The sequence below is a fragment of the Branchiostoma belcheri genome, unplaced genomic scaffold, assembly GCF_001625305.1.
Source record: "Branchiostoma belcheri isolate BF01 breed outbred unplaced genomic scaffold, Haploidv18h27 scaffold10, whole genome shotgun sequence".
NCBI classification, from domain to species: Eukaryota; Metazoa; Chordata; class Leptocardii; order Amphioxiformes; family Branchiostomatidae; genus Branchiostoma; species Branchiostoma belcheri.
Window position 1 is genome coordinate 4,061,429 of NW_017802380.1, and position 19,000 is coordinate 4,080,428.

The following is a 19,000-nucleotide window of genomic DNA, read 5'->3' on the forward strand; positions in this document are numbered from 1 at the left end:
CACATAAAGCTGTAGTCCTGTGGATTCTATATGACTACCGGTAGTTGAGGAGATCTGGTGAACTACTAGTATAATTAAACGGCGTTTCAAAAAAGAGCTCAGTGATCAATTCGAAAGCTTCCTACTTTAGTTTAAACGGTGCAGATATTGAATAAAATCCATTCGTCCATCCTTTTGATTGATTTCTTTACTTGTGAACTGATGGGTTCCGTACGTGTCTTATGATCCCATTCCACTGTGTCTGACTATCATTATGGAGAAAAACCTTTTTAGCAAAAAAAGACGACCCAGGTAAACATTTTTTGTAACATTACATGTAATACATTGTACTTTGAACCTTTAGAGAACGTTGGTACTATCTTTCCTACATAAGACAGCTGAATTTTGTATGACATTTGCACAACCCAAGAATGTGCCCTCCATTTGCCATCGTTCGACATATGCGACCTGACACTAGGAGAGTGATGCATGTATATAGCATTTTTAGTACCTGACAGGAATGACTGGCTTTTTACGGCCGAAGTTTGTGGTGAAGAAGAAGCCGTCTGCTGCGATCCACAGGAACTGAGCAAACGTGACGATGTTCCCTGCACCTGGATGCTCTCTGGACAGAAACAAGACATCAGACATAATTTTCAGACAGGAGGGTTCCTCTCTCCTATATAGTTTGAAATTATAGCTGGGTTATTTTCCTATAATTTTATGATATACTTATACTTATACTTTATTCATAAAAATCAACATAGCAGTAGTACATGGTACAACTGAATTGTGTTGACCTAACAAAAAGTAAACACGAGTCACTTAGCAAAAGTACATTAGAGACATCACAACACTTACATTATACACAGAGGCACTAAGCCTTCATTTGGCTGTTGTATAGACGGATTGAGTAATGTAAGAATGAATTATACAGTCTGTTTGTTCTAGCCCTGGGTACCCTGATCCCCCCGAGTTCCTGAGAGACATTCCCGTTCCTGTATGATATGGTATGATCACCGGTGATTTACAGTGAATTTTAGAAACTTAACGTTAAATTTTTACAGACAAAATGTGCAGGTGGCGGTGAATCGTCAAACAGACGACTGGCTGCGGGGGGAGGAGTCTAGTATCTGTTTAGATATTGTATCAACTTACATGTAGGCATGTTACTAATTGTTAGGAGTCATGTTAGTTGAGTGGGGAGGGGGGTGGCCACGTCGGCTGCAAGACTCCCGACTACTTACGTGACCAGCAGCTCCAGGAAAACCACATTACTGCAGCATCCGGCGAAAACCAGGGCGATAGCGACAGCAGGGTGCATCCTTTCAGCAAATTCTAGCTCTCTACTTTTAAAAAATCCAGCTTTAAAAGGCGAAATAAACAGGTAAACAGTGAGAAACACCGGCCGGCTGACAGCTGGTTAGGAATGGAGCCTTCTGATTGGTCAGCTGGGGAGTAATTTCCCTCGCGCGGCCTGCTGGGAAATTCGTCAGCCAAGGCAAGAAGAAAATGGAGGCGATGGGTAAGTGACGGAGAGGGCTGTGGTGACTTCAGCGGGCTCCAACGCGTGTTTCCCGTCAAACAACTTCGCGAGAACGGCACGGATCGACGGAGAAGACTCCATACTTTATCCGGGCGGAGTTACAGAGCGATCAGGTGCGTGCTTCTGGCGTAAATATAGCCCCCCTTCTCGAATGACAGGTTCGGTTTTTGGGCTTCTGTGTGTTTTTTGGAGACGATGACCTCAGTGCAAACTGCTACCCGTCTGGTGCCGACCAGGTCACGCGTGCGGCTAAACTAAAAATTTTAAATAACCAAGAAAGGACTGTTTACAATCTTGCATATCCCTCCGAGCGTCCACAACTTTGTTTTTCATTTTTCCGCACCATAATCGATGACGTCTAGGCTAGTCTTGGTTCAACACTCAAAGCCACTGTATTTGCACACCAGACTGACCGCAAAAAAATGATCGAGGTGTTTCCAGAATTTTTCTCCTGTACCCCCCGTTGCATGATTTTCATCAGCTCTAAACCCTTTTCAGACCATCTTGTCAAGAAATAAAACACATCCTTGCATGCATGTAAATCGTGGAAATAAACCGTTGATAGGCACTAGCGTGGAAAAAATGTGTTTTTTCAAACTGTACACTCCAGGCTGCATTTTAATTCGGCCGGCTTGCTATGGGACCTTATGACCCGAGCATAAAGACTGGCTTTATTGTAGCTGAATGCAGGTCGGATTCCGGCTTCAGGGTTGCGTTTCAGCCGCGGCGGTCTGTCCCCAAACGTCAGGGTGGGGGGACGAAGACTGGTGGATGTCATCTTCGCCGTGTAAACAATGTCTGATCGTCCTTAGAATTCTCGGCATTGTTCTGTGATCGCAAGGCACATACTAGTAGTCAAGCGTCAGGGCTGGCGTTTTCACTGCACTTCCGGTTTCTGGGGGGGGGGGGGCAAAAATTGAAATCTGAAGTTTAGTAAAACTGCATGAACGGTTCTTTAGTACTCAAAGTTTGGATTGCTATAGTAATCAATTGTATAATCTGCACTAGATATGTAATATACGTTGTCTGTACACAAGGAAATGGTTATTCAAGCAACTGGATAGATTCCGTCAGTCATTGACAAAAAGTAGTGGATGCTACTTTAATGTCCTAATCCAGTTGCTTGAGTAACAAGTTCCTTGTACAAATGTATTTTCCATTAGTAGTGGCATTACCTGGATGTCTAACATTCATCAATGTACATTGTATTATTTGCCTTCCTTTTAGCTTTTCACATGTGTGATGTATGCTAGTAGATATATTTTTCCATGGGAAAAAAATATGCAGATTAGTTACAAAGGCAAGATGTGAAAAAAATCTTCATTTTGTTGGGAACATTATCGTTGAAAAAGATGGATACCTCCTTTTTGTAGAAGTGTAGTGGAAAGGGACGATTTGATACAGAAGAGACCAAGGAAACCGTTGGAGGCTGCTTGGAATGTCTCAGTTAGAATACATGCCGTGTCCAACGGTTAATCAGACGTACTTATGTCTTGGTGAAGGCACAATGACAGGGCAGCAGCTGCCTCTCAGCAAAAGATATCTTGGTACCGAGAGTTGAAGTTGTTTTGAATTTGTCCACAAGGAAGTATAACTTAAGTTACAGTGGGCAAAAAAGAGCTAATCCTCAAGCAGATGTAGGATGGCCAAATCCTAATGTTTTCCAAAGATATGCAACAAATTGTCATTATTTAAGTTATCTAGTTTTATGAGGAATGAGGGGCTAGAAAAAATTATGGTTTTGCCTTCCTACATCTGCTTGGAGTTTAGCGAAAAGGAACAATGAAAAACTGACAAGGATTTTGTGCATAATGGTAATCCATTGGAAAAAGCATATTCATGTTGACTTAATGTAATGCTAGAGTAGAGATTGCCATGAAAATATAACCACCGTGAACATTTCAAGATCTACAGTAGTAGATGATACATCATCATACCACCTAGTCTGGTGCTTCAAAACATGCAAATGATAAAATACCTCAGGGACAGCTGTAGCACATTGATTGGATTTTGAGCCCAGGAATCAGTCATACGCCTGGCTAGTAAATTTCATTAAGGTTCGACAGAATCGTTGAAGTATTTCTAAAAGTGTGATTATGGAAATCAGGCCATACTGTCACTACATGCCTGTATCCAGCTACAAAGGGGTTCAGTTTTCAAAAGAATATCTAACACCAGAAATACAAATAGACTTTTATATACTATTACAATGCAGTACAATACATGTATACACTAATTTCAATAATTCATACAGGTATTTCCGTATTGGGAAGGATACACCCTAAACTCATGTTTAGAAAGCAGGAAGGTTAACGTTTGAACGAAGAATGCCCAAGAGGTCAAAAGGTCACCGGCAATTGGCACAAGTAAACAAGACATGCCAGCGGGGAATTTGGCCTTTCAGAAGGAGTTAAACTCCTTTTGTCAGTTTTGTTGACAACAGATGATACGTGCAGTTGTACCTTTGTGAACTGTTAACAGCTAGTGAGTTATAGGGTTAGTTTAAAGTGCTTACCATGGTATTTCACATGTTATGTAGCACTCTACTGTTAAGTATTGCCTCAGATTGTTTTAATCCATTTCTCAAATCATTTGATACAAACAAAAAGATAACAAGCACACACACTTGTTCTTTATTATTATTATCCTGAAGTACTAGTAATTGTGTCTTCTAAATTAGTCCTAATTGATAATGTGGTACTACTAGCTTGTTTTTGGTTTCTCACAGAACAATTTGACTTTCAAATATGTCTTTCAAAAGTCGTTACTATTTGAAAAGTGAATGATTGCATAACAAATCTTTTGTGACAGAAAGATTTAATATCATACTTCTACTAGCAGCATTTCCACTGGTCAGGTCCCTAGAATTTTAAACGTTTTTAATGATCACAAGCTGTAAGGGAAGATTCAGCCTCTGACAGTGAGAAATTGTGTAACACAGCCTGATTTTCGGTTGGGTTAGCATTATAAATGATCTGTCTTGCATCAATGGTAGGGAGGCCTGGAGCTACATGTTACAATAGTGCCTGGCTGTTCTTTGTAGGCAGGGTATGTAATAGCACATGCCATCAGTCAGTCAACATAGCATACATCTGTCTTACTTCTATCACATACAGGACAGGGGTATCCTTTCACAGGCTTTGTTAGAGAACTACTGTAAGTCAGGAAATATTTCCATTGAAGTTATGTTCCCTATTTTTCATAGTGAGACTGACCTCTGTCATGCATATGTGTTCCTACGCTAGTTTCACTTGCAAATTAAAAAACTTACACAGGGAACTCTTCATATTCATTGTGCTGTGAAACTTTCACTCACGGTTTCAGTGCCACAAACTCAGCAAAAAGTTATCTGAATTTATTTAAATTCCAGTTACATTCACTAGACATTCTATAGTGTCCCAACAAACCCCCGTTGAGGTTAGGGGATAGGTCTACTGTGAGGTGAGGTGAGGACATTCTCAAGTAGGTAGGTTGAGGGGGGAGGGGGTTGGGATCAGACACATTTGTTCTGGATGGTCTCCGCCTATCCAAGAACATAGATTTCCCTAGGCATGGTTCTGGATATGCATGCGTGGACTGTCCAGAACTGTGCCTGAGCCTGGTCTAGGATAAAGCACGGTTCTGGGTACGACACGCCCTCAGCGATTTGTACGCGGGAAGATGGATCGTGCCACTAATATCGTATTAGCTGCGCTCACCCCTGTCGTAATGGGGCCACCTGGAATGGAGGTAATATTATTTCCCCCCCTCCGCCATATTACTATATTATAGACAGTACTGATTGATATTATTCCCTCGCATCTTTCAGCCTCATATAATCCAAAAAGCAGAGATAGTTTCTACATGATGGGAGTGTGTACAGGGTTCAGACTATGCTTGTGACTTGAGGGGGGTTCCAAATACTAGTATGCTTTCTAATTCAAGAGGGCTGGCTATGTTTTACTGTATGATACACCGAAAGTCTTCCAAATTCCATACGCATTACGTAAAATTGCAGATTTTTGGAACTCATTAGGGATAACATAAAATTCATGAAACGTCCCTTAAAATTCATGTCTGTTGTTTTAAGTTCCAATTTTGACTGCTAAAAATCAGTGTTGCACAGACTTTAACTGTCAGACAATAAAGGAGCTACATGCTGCTCGTGAAATGAACAGTACTTGTATTTTAAGTGCCTCACAAAACAACAGGCTACCAGCTGGTCAAGTGGTTATTGCCTTTTTGTGAGCTTGGGGGAAAAAGGGATAAAATTTGAACCTGTCAACTGCTGTGATCTGTCACTCTAATTTAGATAATTGCAGTACCTTTTTTTACAACTATTTGGCCTTGTTTAGTGAGTGTTTGTTTGTTTGTGTGTGTGTGTTTGTGTGTTTCCGTTATCACCGTATACAGTTAGATTTTCAAAGATTAGGTGTAACAGGTCATTTAGTGTAATACAACCAGCTGCTGCAGCGCTGCATGCCTGCGAAGCTGGTGTGTTATGCCAAAGGCCGGTGATATGGGATATAAGGATATGGATGCAGAAAAGCCCCATCTTCCTGGTCTAATATTGCCATCCTTGGACAGGGTTTACTTCTACTCACTGGTAAATCCAGTGGCAGATGGTACCAAATGGAAGGAAAATATTTGCTTTCCTAGTAATCCTACCCTAAAATCAAACATTTCAGCCACCTTTTACATATTGGATGCCAGGCTAACGTGTACTGTAGATGATCTAAGGTTTATTGATATTGAGGGCAGCTTTCAATGTTCTAAGCTTATTTTAATGGAATTTTTGTTTGTAACATTTTTTAGATAAGACAGATTTGCTTATAGATAATATTATTGATGAACGAAAAATGATTGTGAAAAATATCAAAATATGATATTTGCATGGAAAGAGTTAGTACAGTACTGGTAATGGCTAACTTTCACAGATTGTTGAGTGAACTTTCTATGCCCTTTTTTGGCAAGACCTTCTTTCATTTTCACAAGGTCGCAGGTCTTTGTTGGGGGCATCAACATGTCAACAACACATGTCTGTTGTCCTTCAAACACAAAAGGGCCACTTTAATTTCTTTACCCTAACAATCAGATGCTAAAGAAGTGTCTGATGAGAAATTTGACTTTTTGTTTTGGTAAGCAGGGAAAGGAAGTCTAGTCAGGGTTTGAGAATGTGGAGTTATCAGTTCTGTAATCTCTGAGATCAGACAGGATGCTTCCGTTATGGTAGCAGGAAGGACATGTTACTGGTACACACTATGTCTTGTCAAGCATTAAAAGGTACTCAAAATGGTTTTAAAAAACGAGTATTTATTTTGATACATCGATGAAGGTTAGACATCCGGGCAGAACTTAAATTACCCAAAAAATTGCACAAAACAAAGTAAATGAAGCACCTGGATAAATTCTGTGAAGAATCAGATGTTTCAGATGTACTGTGTTAAGCTCTCTTTCATCTGAGTGACCAGTGATAAGTGACTTTCAGAGATTAGTACAATAATATTGTATCAGATGATATCAGAATATCAGAAATTTGTACAATTGTGTGTTCCCTGAAACTGCATAATTCAGCCTTTTTTTTCATTGTATTATAAGGCTGCAATGTTGTTTTAGTTTTGTGTCAATTTGCAAATAAACTATTTATATATTATTAGTGAAGAAAAGTCTACCGGTAAACCTGTATATAAGCAAGTGACTTGATAGATGTTAGTTTTGACAAGGTGCTTGCAATTTTGCTTTCTCTATATAGTAATCAGATATTAAAAACTGTACACTTTTTTTTTTCATATCAGGGCCCATAAATCAACATGCTTCCTGGAAGTTAGAAACTGGGATGTCATGTTCTGTGGTGGGAAATGTTGTGATTGATAGTCAGCTGCACCAAACCTCCCATCTCTGCAACTCCTGTAATCCCAGTGACCCAGTTTCTTACATGGTAACTGCATTAGCAAGCCTCTAAACATGTCATTCGGCTTTACTCTGCCGCAGAAGTAAAGTACAGGTTCCAGAGAGAATGGCCATAAAACCTAATTGAATCTCGGTGTTCATGAAATAATCATGGCGGGTTTCAACTTTTGCGGGATCGATGTAGTTTTGGTCCGGAGTTAGATTAGAAAGTTTCGCCGAATCGGTATGGATCGTCCCAGGAAAAAAGGACACTGGATGAGACTGACTGAATTTTTAACAGGTTACATGTGTTCCACTAAGTGGGTTAGTGTGCAGACTTGTTCATTACACAGCAGCGTGACAGTGAATACTGTAAATCTTGAAAGATTTGGGGCAGACTTATTTTCAAGGTTAAACGATGACACTGCAAATTGTGACTGTACTACAGAATAATTTTAACCGTGTACTTGAAACACTGTGGAACCCCCCCCCCCTTCCATCCTACTATGAAATTGAATCCCTGTGAAAATAAGTGAATTTACTGTACCATACTGACGTCATACAGCCCCTCTTTAGGTAGAGGTTATAAAGACAGAAGATTTGGGATCTCCCCTGTACTTGACATGATGAATTTGAATGACGTTGGATCGTTGTGTCCATTCAGCTGTTACGGCAGCCGTCGATACCCGTCAATTGATGGGAAATTGGTTACAACCACATGGAGTGGTCTGGTCATCTGACATGGCGGCGATCAATGTTTGGGTGGGGTCGGTCCTCGCAGAAAGGGCCAGGTTGTTTCAGGTGTCTTAACTGTGTGAACATGTACCTTGTAATTACTATCCTTTTATAAATAAGTCATGACTGGAAATGCTTACATATACGTAGCCAGCAAAAGGTCTAGATTACAGAAATATTTTTCAAACATTTATGTGAGTTCCTTCATTAAATTATAATATTTCATTCATTTTTCCAGCTGATTCTGTCTATTCATTTTACCACCAGCTCCCATAACATAACGTAACAGATATTGTCTAATGTCTACATAGCAGGAAATTGAAGACAGGAAAATGAGACCTTTGACCTAACTTCCTGTATGTCCCTGGCTTCGACAATTGCCTAACATGTGGAAATAACTATCAAGTAAACACACAAACACACACACCAAAATGAAAACCCCTGTAAACCATAGAGGTACAAATGTAAGCAGTTTTAACATTTTGATGTACGTCTGTGGCTAACATGGCCTTCTTGGATGTTCTTGGGAATTTTTAGATGGAATTCACACGATCAGAGTTCCTTGGAAACATAAAGGTCATTCTTGGGAGGTGGCGGGAAGGAATCGATAGTGCGGCATGTTTCCATTAAGGTTGTTCTACTGTCCATCAGAAAGGTTCAGGTTTGAAATGGGGATCACATACAGGTCAACACACACCTAGCATTAGTAGGTTTGCACTTAAGAATTTTCAGGTAGGGGAATTGCAAGGTGGTTCCCATTTCTATTTCAATAGCCCTTGGGCCGCAAGCACTACAGCCAGGGCTAGTTCAGTGGTATCGGTATGTGTTCAACTACCATACTCATTGATTTGACATAAGTGTTGAGTGCTAATTATAAACAGATAAAGCAGGCTTTGGTATATAAAGGTTAGCCTTCCAATATCTGCTTCCAATAAAGAGGCAGTGTTTACCAGTAGTTAGTACATGTCTTTTTATTCTGTTCCAAACTGGCTAAAATTTAAAAAGAAATTTTTCTATTATTTTTCATGTTCTTGAAAAATTGGTCTAAGTTGGCCTTGCAAATGAAACATTTCAAGGATAAAATAAAAGAACAGTAACAACAGCAAAAATTACACCTTCACTACAAACATTCATGCTAGACAATATAGAAATTTGAAACCCATTGACGTCATTGTTTACGTCAATAGCTGCTGTTTTAAAGCTTCTGCTCTAAATTTAAGCAAGTAATTAAGGGGTAGACCACGAAATGTTGAAATGAAATACATTATGCATAGCTAGAATTGTAAACATCATTTCAGGGTTTTCTTTAGCAATAGTACTGTTATAAAGTACAGTGCTCTCCTGTTATTTGCATGGACGATTTGTCAGGGAATTTTATTCCTATAACAGGTTTAGTCCAATAACCTTAGGAGAGTCCACACGACCGACAGGGAGGGGAGGTCAGTTGGTTATGGATGATACTGGGCTGGGGCCAATTGAAACAACCACAAACATGATGTTAACTATCATTATTGGCATTTATATACTCACTTTCACCCACAACTACATACATGTACCATATTCTAATCTTCAAGTCGCATTCAGAAACTCATGATGAACAGGGCTAACACACAAAACCTAAAACAACAGTCCAATCAAGGACACCAAAAAGGAACAAAGGACTTCTTTTCACATAATCATCATTGAGTGATTGGGGGTTCTCACCTGTCCAGAAGGAAGTGACAACAGAGAAAGTGTATGACAATGGAGGGTGCAGGGGTGATAATGAATGAATAACAATGGACTTCATGCGGATTTTCTGACATGCAACAAGTTACATGTATTTCTTTCACGTATTTCTGGGTCAGTGTGCCATTGACTTGGAAATATTTTAGTCCAATATCAGGTTAAAGTCAAAACAGCTCATGCAATTATGCCATGCAATTTATAATGTAGTGAATGGGAAATGGTTTGGGTTTTCAGAATTTTATGCAGTTCCCAGGTTTATGCCAATGTCAGTGATGCAAATAGTTGGTGAGCACTGTATTAAAGACTTCTATGGGTTGTGCTGGCCTTAGTTACCATGGTAACAGCCGTCTGGTTAAGGTCATTGACCTTATTTATTTGGAATGGAAGAAGAAGAAACGGAGCAAAAACAGTATGTTTTTCTAGGCCTTTTGTGAAGGTGAACATAAAAGAGGACCAGCTAGATGTAGATATGATACAAAGGTTTGAATGTCTTTCCTTCTTTCTTTACAGGTATTACAACTTTCAAGCCCTGAAGTCATTGATTGAAAAAACAAACAAACAAGGAACTTGAACTGAGAGCGGTCGGAAATTAAGCTTCAAGGAGCTTCAAAAAACCAACCAGACGTCTTTGTGTAAGTAGGACAAAAGGAAGGAAAGAAGAGGAAGATGAAGAAGATAAAGCGGCGGTTGTCTCTGACGCTACGCGGTGGAAGAGGAGTAGACGAAAGTCTGTCGGAACTGGCCGAGAGTATGAACATAGAAGAGAGCAATGCCAAGGATAACGGTAAGACACGGTCACTATTTCATCATCACCACTGTTTAATAGAAAGGATAGAGCAAAAGAAGAATGACTGAAAATGTTTTTGAATGGATGGGTTAGCTTGAAAGAATGAGTGGAATGAAAGAATTGATGTTGGATGAGTTTTTGGATGGAGTGAGTGAATGAATGTAGGTATCCTCATTTTTTTTATCTGTCTAGTGAGATTTTCCTTATTTCGTGGTTAAACCAGATTCTGAGAATTGTTAGACAGAAAGTGAATTTTCCATTTTTGTAAAAACAGATTTTATCTAATACTTGGATTGTCTGGTGGAAAACATTGATAACATTCTAACAGATGAGAGATTTTAAAATGAGCCAAATGGGAAAAAGCCACAATTTTGTTTACTACTAAACAACCTGGAAATAATGCCATACGTGATACTGTTAATGTTGTTAATATTTGTGACTACATTTTTTACCAAATGAACATGCTCTTACTAAGTATATGTACTAACGTAACATCATGAACATTAACGCTGTGTTGGTCTGTAACATCATGCACGTTTCTGCACGGCTGAATTTTCCATCAGTTTTCCTGGGAAGTGATTATCCCAGAATTCCTAATCCCTGTCTAGACTCCGATTAGGGTCAACGACCCCAATCACAGCATTCCATTTGAAAACACATGAATTTTTTTCCAGCTTTTTTTTACCAAGGAATATCAATCATCAAATATTAATTATGCATGAATCACTAATATTATGTTCCCGTACATGGATCCATTGCTTCATACTGATTTCCATATTTTGTACGAGTGCACCTGTCCTCCATGACCAAATATGGACATTCATATGTGTCATGGATTCTGCATCTTAAGGTTGTTGACCCCAATTACCCCTAGTGGTAGCTTTGGTACACGTAGGTATTGCATAAAGGTCGTAAAGTGGCATTTGGTGGTAGTCGTAAAGCATTACCCGTCGTTCCAGATATTAACTCTGATGAAAATACATCTCCCAAGTTCAATTCACATTCATTTAATGATATGGAACAATGTATCGCTTGAGTTGTTTTTATGGTATTTTTGAATGATGCTGTGCAATATAGAATTTCATTTCTCAAAGTTAGGAAATGAATCTTACAAAACATTAAATACGAATTGTGCCTTGTATTTTTTTTCATTTTCAAACTCAAGTACAGTTACATTTTTACGTGTTATACATCCATCTGCTATATCTTCAGGCAAATCGAAGACATCTTTTGCTGCCACTATGCACTTTTCAGGAAAAGGTTTTTGTAATATTCCAACAAGGCTTTTCATGATATATAGAATGAAAAAATTATACATATTTTATAGTTTTATTGGGTATATGTTGAATTGTGCATGAGTTACGTTCGTCCACATACACTTGGGAGGGCTTTGTATGAAATGTAATAAAGGGAAGGCAATATAAAATCTTCCCAAGGCCAAAATGTCAGTGGAGAAAAAGATATTGGTAGCATTAATATATTGAATAGTCAATATTTCATCCGCTGTCAAATTCAGTTTCATTGCCTTTCTAAATATAGCCATTGGAGAAAGGTAGAATTTGGTACGTATTGACATGAAACTTAATATTTAGTACCTGTTTCCAAAAATGAATTTTGAACCATGGTGTAGTATTGAAGCATTCTGACTTAGAAGTAAGAGTTTTTGTTAGACACAAAACCAAACACAGCAATGACACCATATTTGTAGTGTGATGTTTTCATAGCCAGAGCTCACTGCCAAAACAGCAAACATAAAAACACCACAAATAATTGATGACTTACAGTAACAAAGTGTACAGCTTTGTTGTCAACAGCCATCAACCGTTTTGCAGTAAATTTTGGCAATTTCCTGAGATCAGATATTTACCAGTTGCTGTAGCCATATTTGGGCACTGTTGATCCAAGCTTGAAGTGTGTGGGTGGATATACAATATAGACTGAGATAATGTGTTTTCTACAGGATAATATACCGGTAATCTACTCATCATCTGTGAGTTATATGTCTGTTACTTACATGTACCCAGACAAGCTTGTTTACATCAACACAAAAATCTGAGTGGGGTTTAGCTTGTTTTTATGCGTTGTTTTGTGTGTTTTCAGATGGGTGCATCTTTCTTACAAAACATACTGGTAGTTTCATACACTCAAAATTAATGCTTTCAAAAGTCATTTAGAATGTGGTTTTACTTAATCTTTTGATGTATTTGAACCTACAAAAGATTATGCATCTTACTGAGATAAATTCACTGCAGTTAGATATTGTTAAGCGGAATGAGATATGGCAATTATCAATATTGATTTAGTTTGGAAACTATCAAAATTGTAATGTGGGAAAGGGCCCACTCATGGGTCTGTCAAGAAAAAGGATTTCCACGGAATTCCCATCCTTACCAGGTCTTAAATGACAGTTGTTTACCAACCCAACATCACGAATTGACACTTAGTACTTCTGTCTTCGTAGGCGTTCTTTCTAAGAAATGTATTTTTGGTATCAAGTGAGTAGGCGTATCAAAGATGCCCACGAAAATACAAGGTCTCTTAAATCTAATGCTCGTTCGCAGTACAGAGTGGGTGTTTTTAATCTGGACCAACGCAAGAGACATACATGTAGAATACACACGTACTGTGTAACCTTGGTCTGCAACCCTTTTGTAAAGTCTAAAAACCTAAGAGCACACTGATTTGATTCACCAGTGACGTTTAACGTTGAGTTAAAGCTGTGGTTAACGTTGAAGTAAAATACCTTGCTAGTCCTCACTAAAAAAGGCACGTAAACCCTCTTACAATCTTTGAAAGTTTGACAAACAGAACCATTAACCTAAGTGAACCGAACATTTGCTCGGTGATAACATGTCAGTATTCATATCCACAGTCTCTATTGATCTTCAGCTGGGCACAGGTCAGTTGTCATGTCTATAGAATGATTGACCTTGAAGTTGGTGCCAAGGTCGCAACCTCAATAAAGGACCAGACAAGTCCAGTGCTACAGGGGTTATTGGAATGGGAGTATTGATGTTGTAGTAGGGAATTTGGGATGACCAATTTACAAAATGCTCCACAGCCTTTTAGATATTGACTGTTAGTAAATTGTAGTTGGGAGAAAGACATTTTGCAGACAAAACTTGATACTGGTAGTTTTTCTCAGAGAATGTTGGCTACTTATGTTTTTTTAAGAAAGAACAAAAGGCTTGGGAAAAGTAAGAACAAAAGTCTTGGGCAGTCGTTAATGAAATCCTTCTGACCACCCCTTCACATATTTTCACAATGGAATAGCCTTCAAATTAAGTTCAATATCAATCAGATATACTTATTAGCACCCCAAGGTCAATGTCAAAGAATGGTCCTTCTCAGTATCACTGGTTTGAAAGTCAAGGTGACAATAAGGCGTGTAATCTTAAAGGTCGATCTATTGACGTCATCTCAAGAATTTCTCTTATCTTGCATCTTAGGTGTTTCTGGCAAGAAGGACTTCTGTAGACTTCATTTTGCCTCATGTTTGAAATTGCTGAAACATCTTTGGTGCAAAATAAGATTTTTATCTTACAATTGAGCTGGAGAGCAGGAGAGTAGTAAAATTTGTAATGGATTGATTTAAAATGTTATCCATAGCGACTTCTGGTTACGTTATATCTAGACAGACAAGGTCATATGTCAGATGACCTTCAAGTCATTTGTGACTTTAACTGATCTTCCTTTTCCTCTTTAACATACCGATGAAATCCTTGTGCAGTCCTTGGATTGGAATCTGTAGCTCCTGATATCAATGATTGAAAGCTGTTTTGTAAATTGAGTAGCGTGGTAAAAAAAAGCTCAAATTCTTAGACAAATCAGGAAGTGGTGTACATGTCTTTGCCAGAAATGTGTCTACCTACAATTACTTGAGAAGCCTGGTATGTTAATTGATGCATTCAGAGAATGTATAGTTGTTGAGTGTAATCTGAATGTTAAATCTTTTGATGCAGTAGAATTTCAAAGCAGGCAGTGACAGTCCAAGGATCTATCTTCAAGTTCTATAAGACAGAATGAGACTTTTGGTAACAACTAACAAGACAGCTAATTTTTTCATGACACCTGGGCAATGTGGGGTCGTGTGGAGTAACTGCAGAGTATTCAGCTCAGAACCAAGAGGTCCGGGTTTGAATATCTGCTGAGTCATCAACCTTACACACGCTTATACACACACCAAAGGAAAACCAACCAACTGTCCCAAGGCTTCTTGCTTCTCTCAGTTTTTGATCATACACCAAATGTGACAGGCCTGTTAGTCCTGATTTAGATGGGGTCAAAAACTGACAGTGAAAACTCTGTACATCAAATTTTTCCTGCATGTAAATCGGCCTGCTTTCTCCTATGTTCAGATCATACTTCAAATGTGACCAGACCCTTACTTGCCTCTCACATGTATATTAATGGATTTTTGTCCTGAAACTGAATCTCTTCCTGTTTGTTTGGCCCCCTTGTGAGTTCCTCTTTGAAAACAGATAGCTCAAAATGATACTTTTCAGTATCAACATTACACATCAGATCTACTGTCCATGTATCTTGATGTTCTAGATGTTCAAATCCTATTGTTTTCCTGTGGTTGGTCAAGATACATAATTCTTTGAAACCAAACAAATCTTGTGCAAGAGGTTTTGAAACTTTAATATGGATTTATGCATAGACTTGTTTCTTATTTGGATACAACTGTCCGATGTGTGCGGGCTTTGAACAGCACTTATCCCACATGTCCCTCTGAAGTGGGGTATCTGTTAACCTTTTATTTTACTAAGACTATCAGTTTCACTTTCCTATTATCCACCTAAAGGGGAGCCATTTAGAGAGACTTATGGTTCCTTTTTAGCCCTGGCATTTCCAACTGATCCCTGCTTTCCAAGGTAACCTTTTAGAAGGATGTTATATAACCCTGCATACCAGTTCATAATCGTAGCTGCGGGGCAGTCATGATACACGGATGAAATCTAAGCCACTCTTAGCTATTCTGGCAGTTTTTGAGGATCATGCCAGTATGTGCAATGATATTTTTCAAATATTGTAAAATATGGTGATAGGAATTTTAGCTTAGGTCAGGCATGCTGAGTTATAGTAAATGCATAAACCATTTCACGGGTGGATTTATTTTGCGGTGTGAAGGAAAAAGAAGAATTGGTTGTATTTGAAGTTCACGTGTACGGTTGTTGAAACAATTCTGTTGTATAGTGGAATCACATATTTACAATAGCATGATTGTGTTTTAATCGGATACTGCAAAAAGCTGTGAGAATATTAATCCACAGCGAAAGTAAATGCAATTACAGTAATTGAAGAGAAAAGGTAGATTTTTCGGAGCTTAGGTTTCTGGCAATTTCATAGGTGAACGAATGTTTTCAGCGGCAATGTTTCAAATTTGTGACGGTTAACATTTTCAGCATACCAAGGCAAATGGTAGGGAAAACAATGGATTTTGGGTGCACAGGTGGATCGTTTAAACTCCTGACAGGTATGCAAGAGGTGGTGACCTTAAAGATGGCTTTGATAAGGGGCTTCCTGACACACTTGTTTGAATACCCAAGTGCCAGATAATTGTCATGAAAGTTGAAACATGACAACCACTTGAAGATTTTAAAGAACTACCGGTACTTAAAAATAACTTCACAAACAAAAGAAGAAATTTTGAGGAAAGACTTGATTCATGAATACGTTCACTTGTTTGGTTTGAAAGCTAAATGAAAATCGGTGCTTCAAGTTCAAGTAGTGATTATTTTTGGCAACATTTACAAACCATCATTTTCATTGTGTAGCTTTGGGTCAAGAACCCATACATAAAAAATGACAGCTTGGTAAGTTTCCAATTGAAATGAAATATCCTCTATTTTTGGCAGTCAGGAATCATCATTTTAATTGTGTAGTTTTGGGCCAAGTTCTGTACATCAAAGAACCACAACTTGGTGAAATGAAACATCCTGTGGAGGTAAATAGCATGTACTTGTGTGGAATATCAAATTTAAGAAACCATGACAACTGGACAGATGAATGCCTCCCAGTGTTTTGTTGAAAGGAAACCTTTCAGAATTCTTTCTAGAGGCCTATTTATTATACAGACATGTATATGTTGGTGGAGACACCTTTGGCCCTTTGGCTGTCTCTTAGTGTAAACTACTCTTGTCAGTTGAGGCCCCACAATTTAGTTCCTTGGTTCTCAGTCAGAATTTTTACCCCAGTGCACTGAGGTATTGTTTTGGGTGTGCTTGTCTGTTTGTGTGTGACAGCACTTAGGTTTGTGGAATTACCTAACTAAGCCCACAAAAGGTCAGACACAGGAAGTTAGGTTCTAAAAGCTGCTGGCCTGGGAGTCATGTTTGCCAGATAATAGTGGGAAAATATATAGAGAGGTTGAGGCAAATAAATTTACACAATATTTTAAGGGGACATACAAATAGTATTGGTGGGATACTGTTGTACAGAACATGGAGGATATGGGAAGTGTGGATTTTGTTGCCTTTGTCATGCATAAATGCATGGCAGAATAGTTAATCATATTGAATGTTGTTCTGAGTGACAAAACACATGGCTAAGCTGAGAACATTGTTAGCTTCATGTCACTTCCATGTTACAATACTTTGGCCCGAGGCCATGTTGGCAGTGGTCCCAGATGTAGCTATAGCTAACACAAAATTTGGTGGCCAAAATGTGATAGAAACTTTCAAAGTGCAGGGATCTCCCCAGAAATTTAGGACAGAATGGAGGAGGGTGCGAAATATCGGTAAATTTGACCAAAGAACCCTGGAAAAGGGTGTAAAAACACTAGTTTTGAAAATTAACAGGGTGGAGCTGAGATAAGGACTGGGTGGAGGAGCTCCACTGCTCCATTGTTTAGGGAGGTCCCTGAAGTGATGAAATTTGGGTGCAAGGCCAGACTATACAAATGTACTTGAATACCATTTTTCTAGTAGTCTTGTACCAATCTCTGACATCCATGCCAAGAGGAAGAATTGTAGATAAAAACTACATCTAAAGATGCACAAGGGTAATAGCTAAACACAAAGAAAAGCTGGCAGAGAAAATGGCCCCCCAAAAAACTGTACAGATTTTCAACCGTAAAAAAAAATTATTTCAATATTTTCGGCCAACACCCTCCCAACCATATAGCCTAAATCCTCAGTCCAAAATACTAAAATGGAAGCAAATAATTATGAAAGTCCTTCATTTTTGGAAGGTACTTCTGTACACAGTGTTGATGGGTGATGGATGGGGTGTTACTGGATTGACAATAAGCAGTGGGGGGTTCCATTCTGCAGGTTCCACCTTGTGACCTTGGGATGAAGCTGTCAAGGTCGTCCTGGGGAAAGTGATATACCTCAGAAATGCCCATAGTCTGAGCGGTGAAAATGATACCAGATATTGTAAATCATGTAAAGTATAACACTTAAAATGTAACGAGTGAAGAGTTAGCGGTATTTTTGTTGTCAAGTTTACAGTTGAAACTGTAGTAGTAACAGTAGACGCCAGAGTAAATGTTTGTGGGTGCATAAACCATGGCTGCAATATAGTATTTGAAGACTGTATATATGCTAAAGAATAGTATAGTCTGAAGGGGGATGGAGGCTTATCTGGTACAGTTGAATGCATACATCTGACACCGGTAATTGTACAAAGTGGCTGTGAATTTTGTTTTTGTTATTGCGGAATTTGAATCACAATCATTTGAATCACAGCCAACATTCGGTGACCTTATGTTGGTCACACTTACCAGACAGACAAGTCACATGGCATCGGGACCTATTTACATTTCTCTGGCCCAAATATAGACAAGCCTGTACGACCCATGACACCCTTGCTAATGTGTGATACATATATTACTATCTGTACTTTGTAGCCCTCATTGCACTCGGTCATCCCTACTCTTCTCAAGAAGTTCGTACAGCTCTTCAAATATTATTAGACGAAAAGGCAGGATGACTTAATAAAATGTACAAAATGTCACCTCAACTGGAAGGCCCATCTTATTACCTCCATGAAATGTGTCATGGAGGTTATATTTACCTCCATGAAATGTGTCATGGAGGTTATATTTTCAGTTGCGTTTATCTGTCCGTCCGTCCGTCTGTCCGTCTGTCCGTCCGTCTGTTGGTCAACAAGATAACTCAAGAACGCCTGGATGGATTGGTTTCATACTTGGTGTGTTGGTAGGGTGTGACGAAAACTGGAAATGATTAGATTTTGGTCCCCCTAGTGGCTTCCCTTGGTACTGCAGCGCAACTTCCGGTTTTGATATCTCGCGATCTGGACATGCTAGGGTCATGAAATTTTGATGGATGGTAGCTCTCGTGCTTGGAAAGAAGTCACATGAGTTTGGGCCCCCTAGCGGCTTGTTCTGG

General features: G+C 39.0%; 2 protein-coding genes across 15 annotated transcripts in view; one reads left to right on the forward strand and one right to left on the reverse strand.

The window, feature by feature from the left end:
- Positions 1–1,401, reverse strand: part of LOC109471507 (UDP-xylose and UDP-N-acetylglucosamine transporter-like) — a 14,663-nt gene extending 13,262 nt beyond the window's left edge. The window contains exons 1-2 of the mRNA XM_019770848.1: positions 1,227–1,401; positions 491–604 (exon numbers count right to left, since the gene is read on the reverse strand). Of these exons, the coding sequence (XP_019626407.1) occupies positions 491–604; positions 1,227–1,303 (191 nt within the window). The 5' untranslated portion in view covers positions 1,304–1,401. The remainder of the gene's footprint in view (positions 1–490; positions 605–1,226) is intronic.
- Positions 1,402–1,448: 47 nt separating this feature from the next.
- The window catches only part of LOC109470402 (cyclin-dependent kinase 17-like), a 60,959-nt gene continuing 43,407 nt past the window's right edge, over positions 1,449–19,000 (forward strand). For all 14 annotated transcript variants that reach the window (XM_019769343.1, XM_019769351.1, XM_019769365.1 and 11 more), the window contains exons 1-2: positions 1,449–1,638; positions 10,367–10,640. In XM_019769343.1, the coding sequence (XP_019624902.1) occupies positions 10,523–10,640 (118 nt within the window). In that variant the 5' untranslated portion in view covers positions 1,449–1,638; positions 10,367–10,522. The remainder of the gene's footprint in view (positions 1,639–10,366; positions 10,641–19,000) is intronic.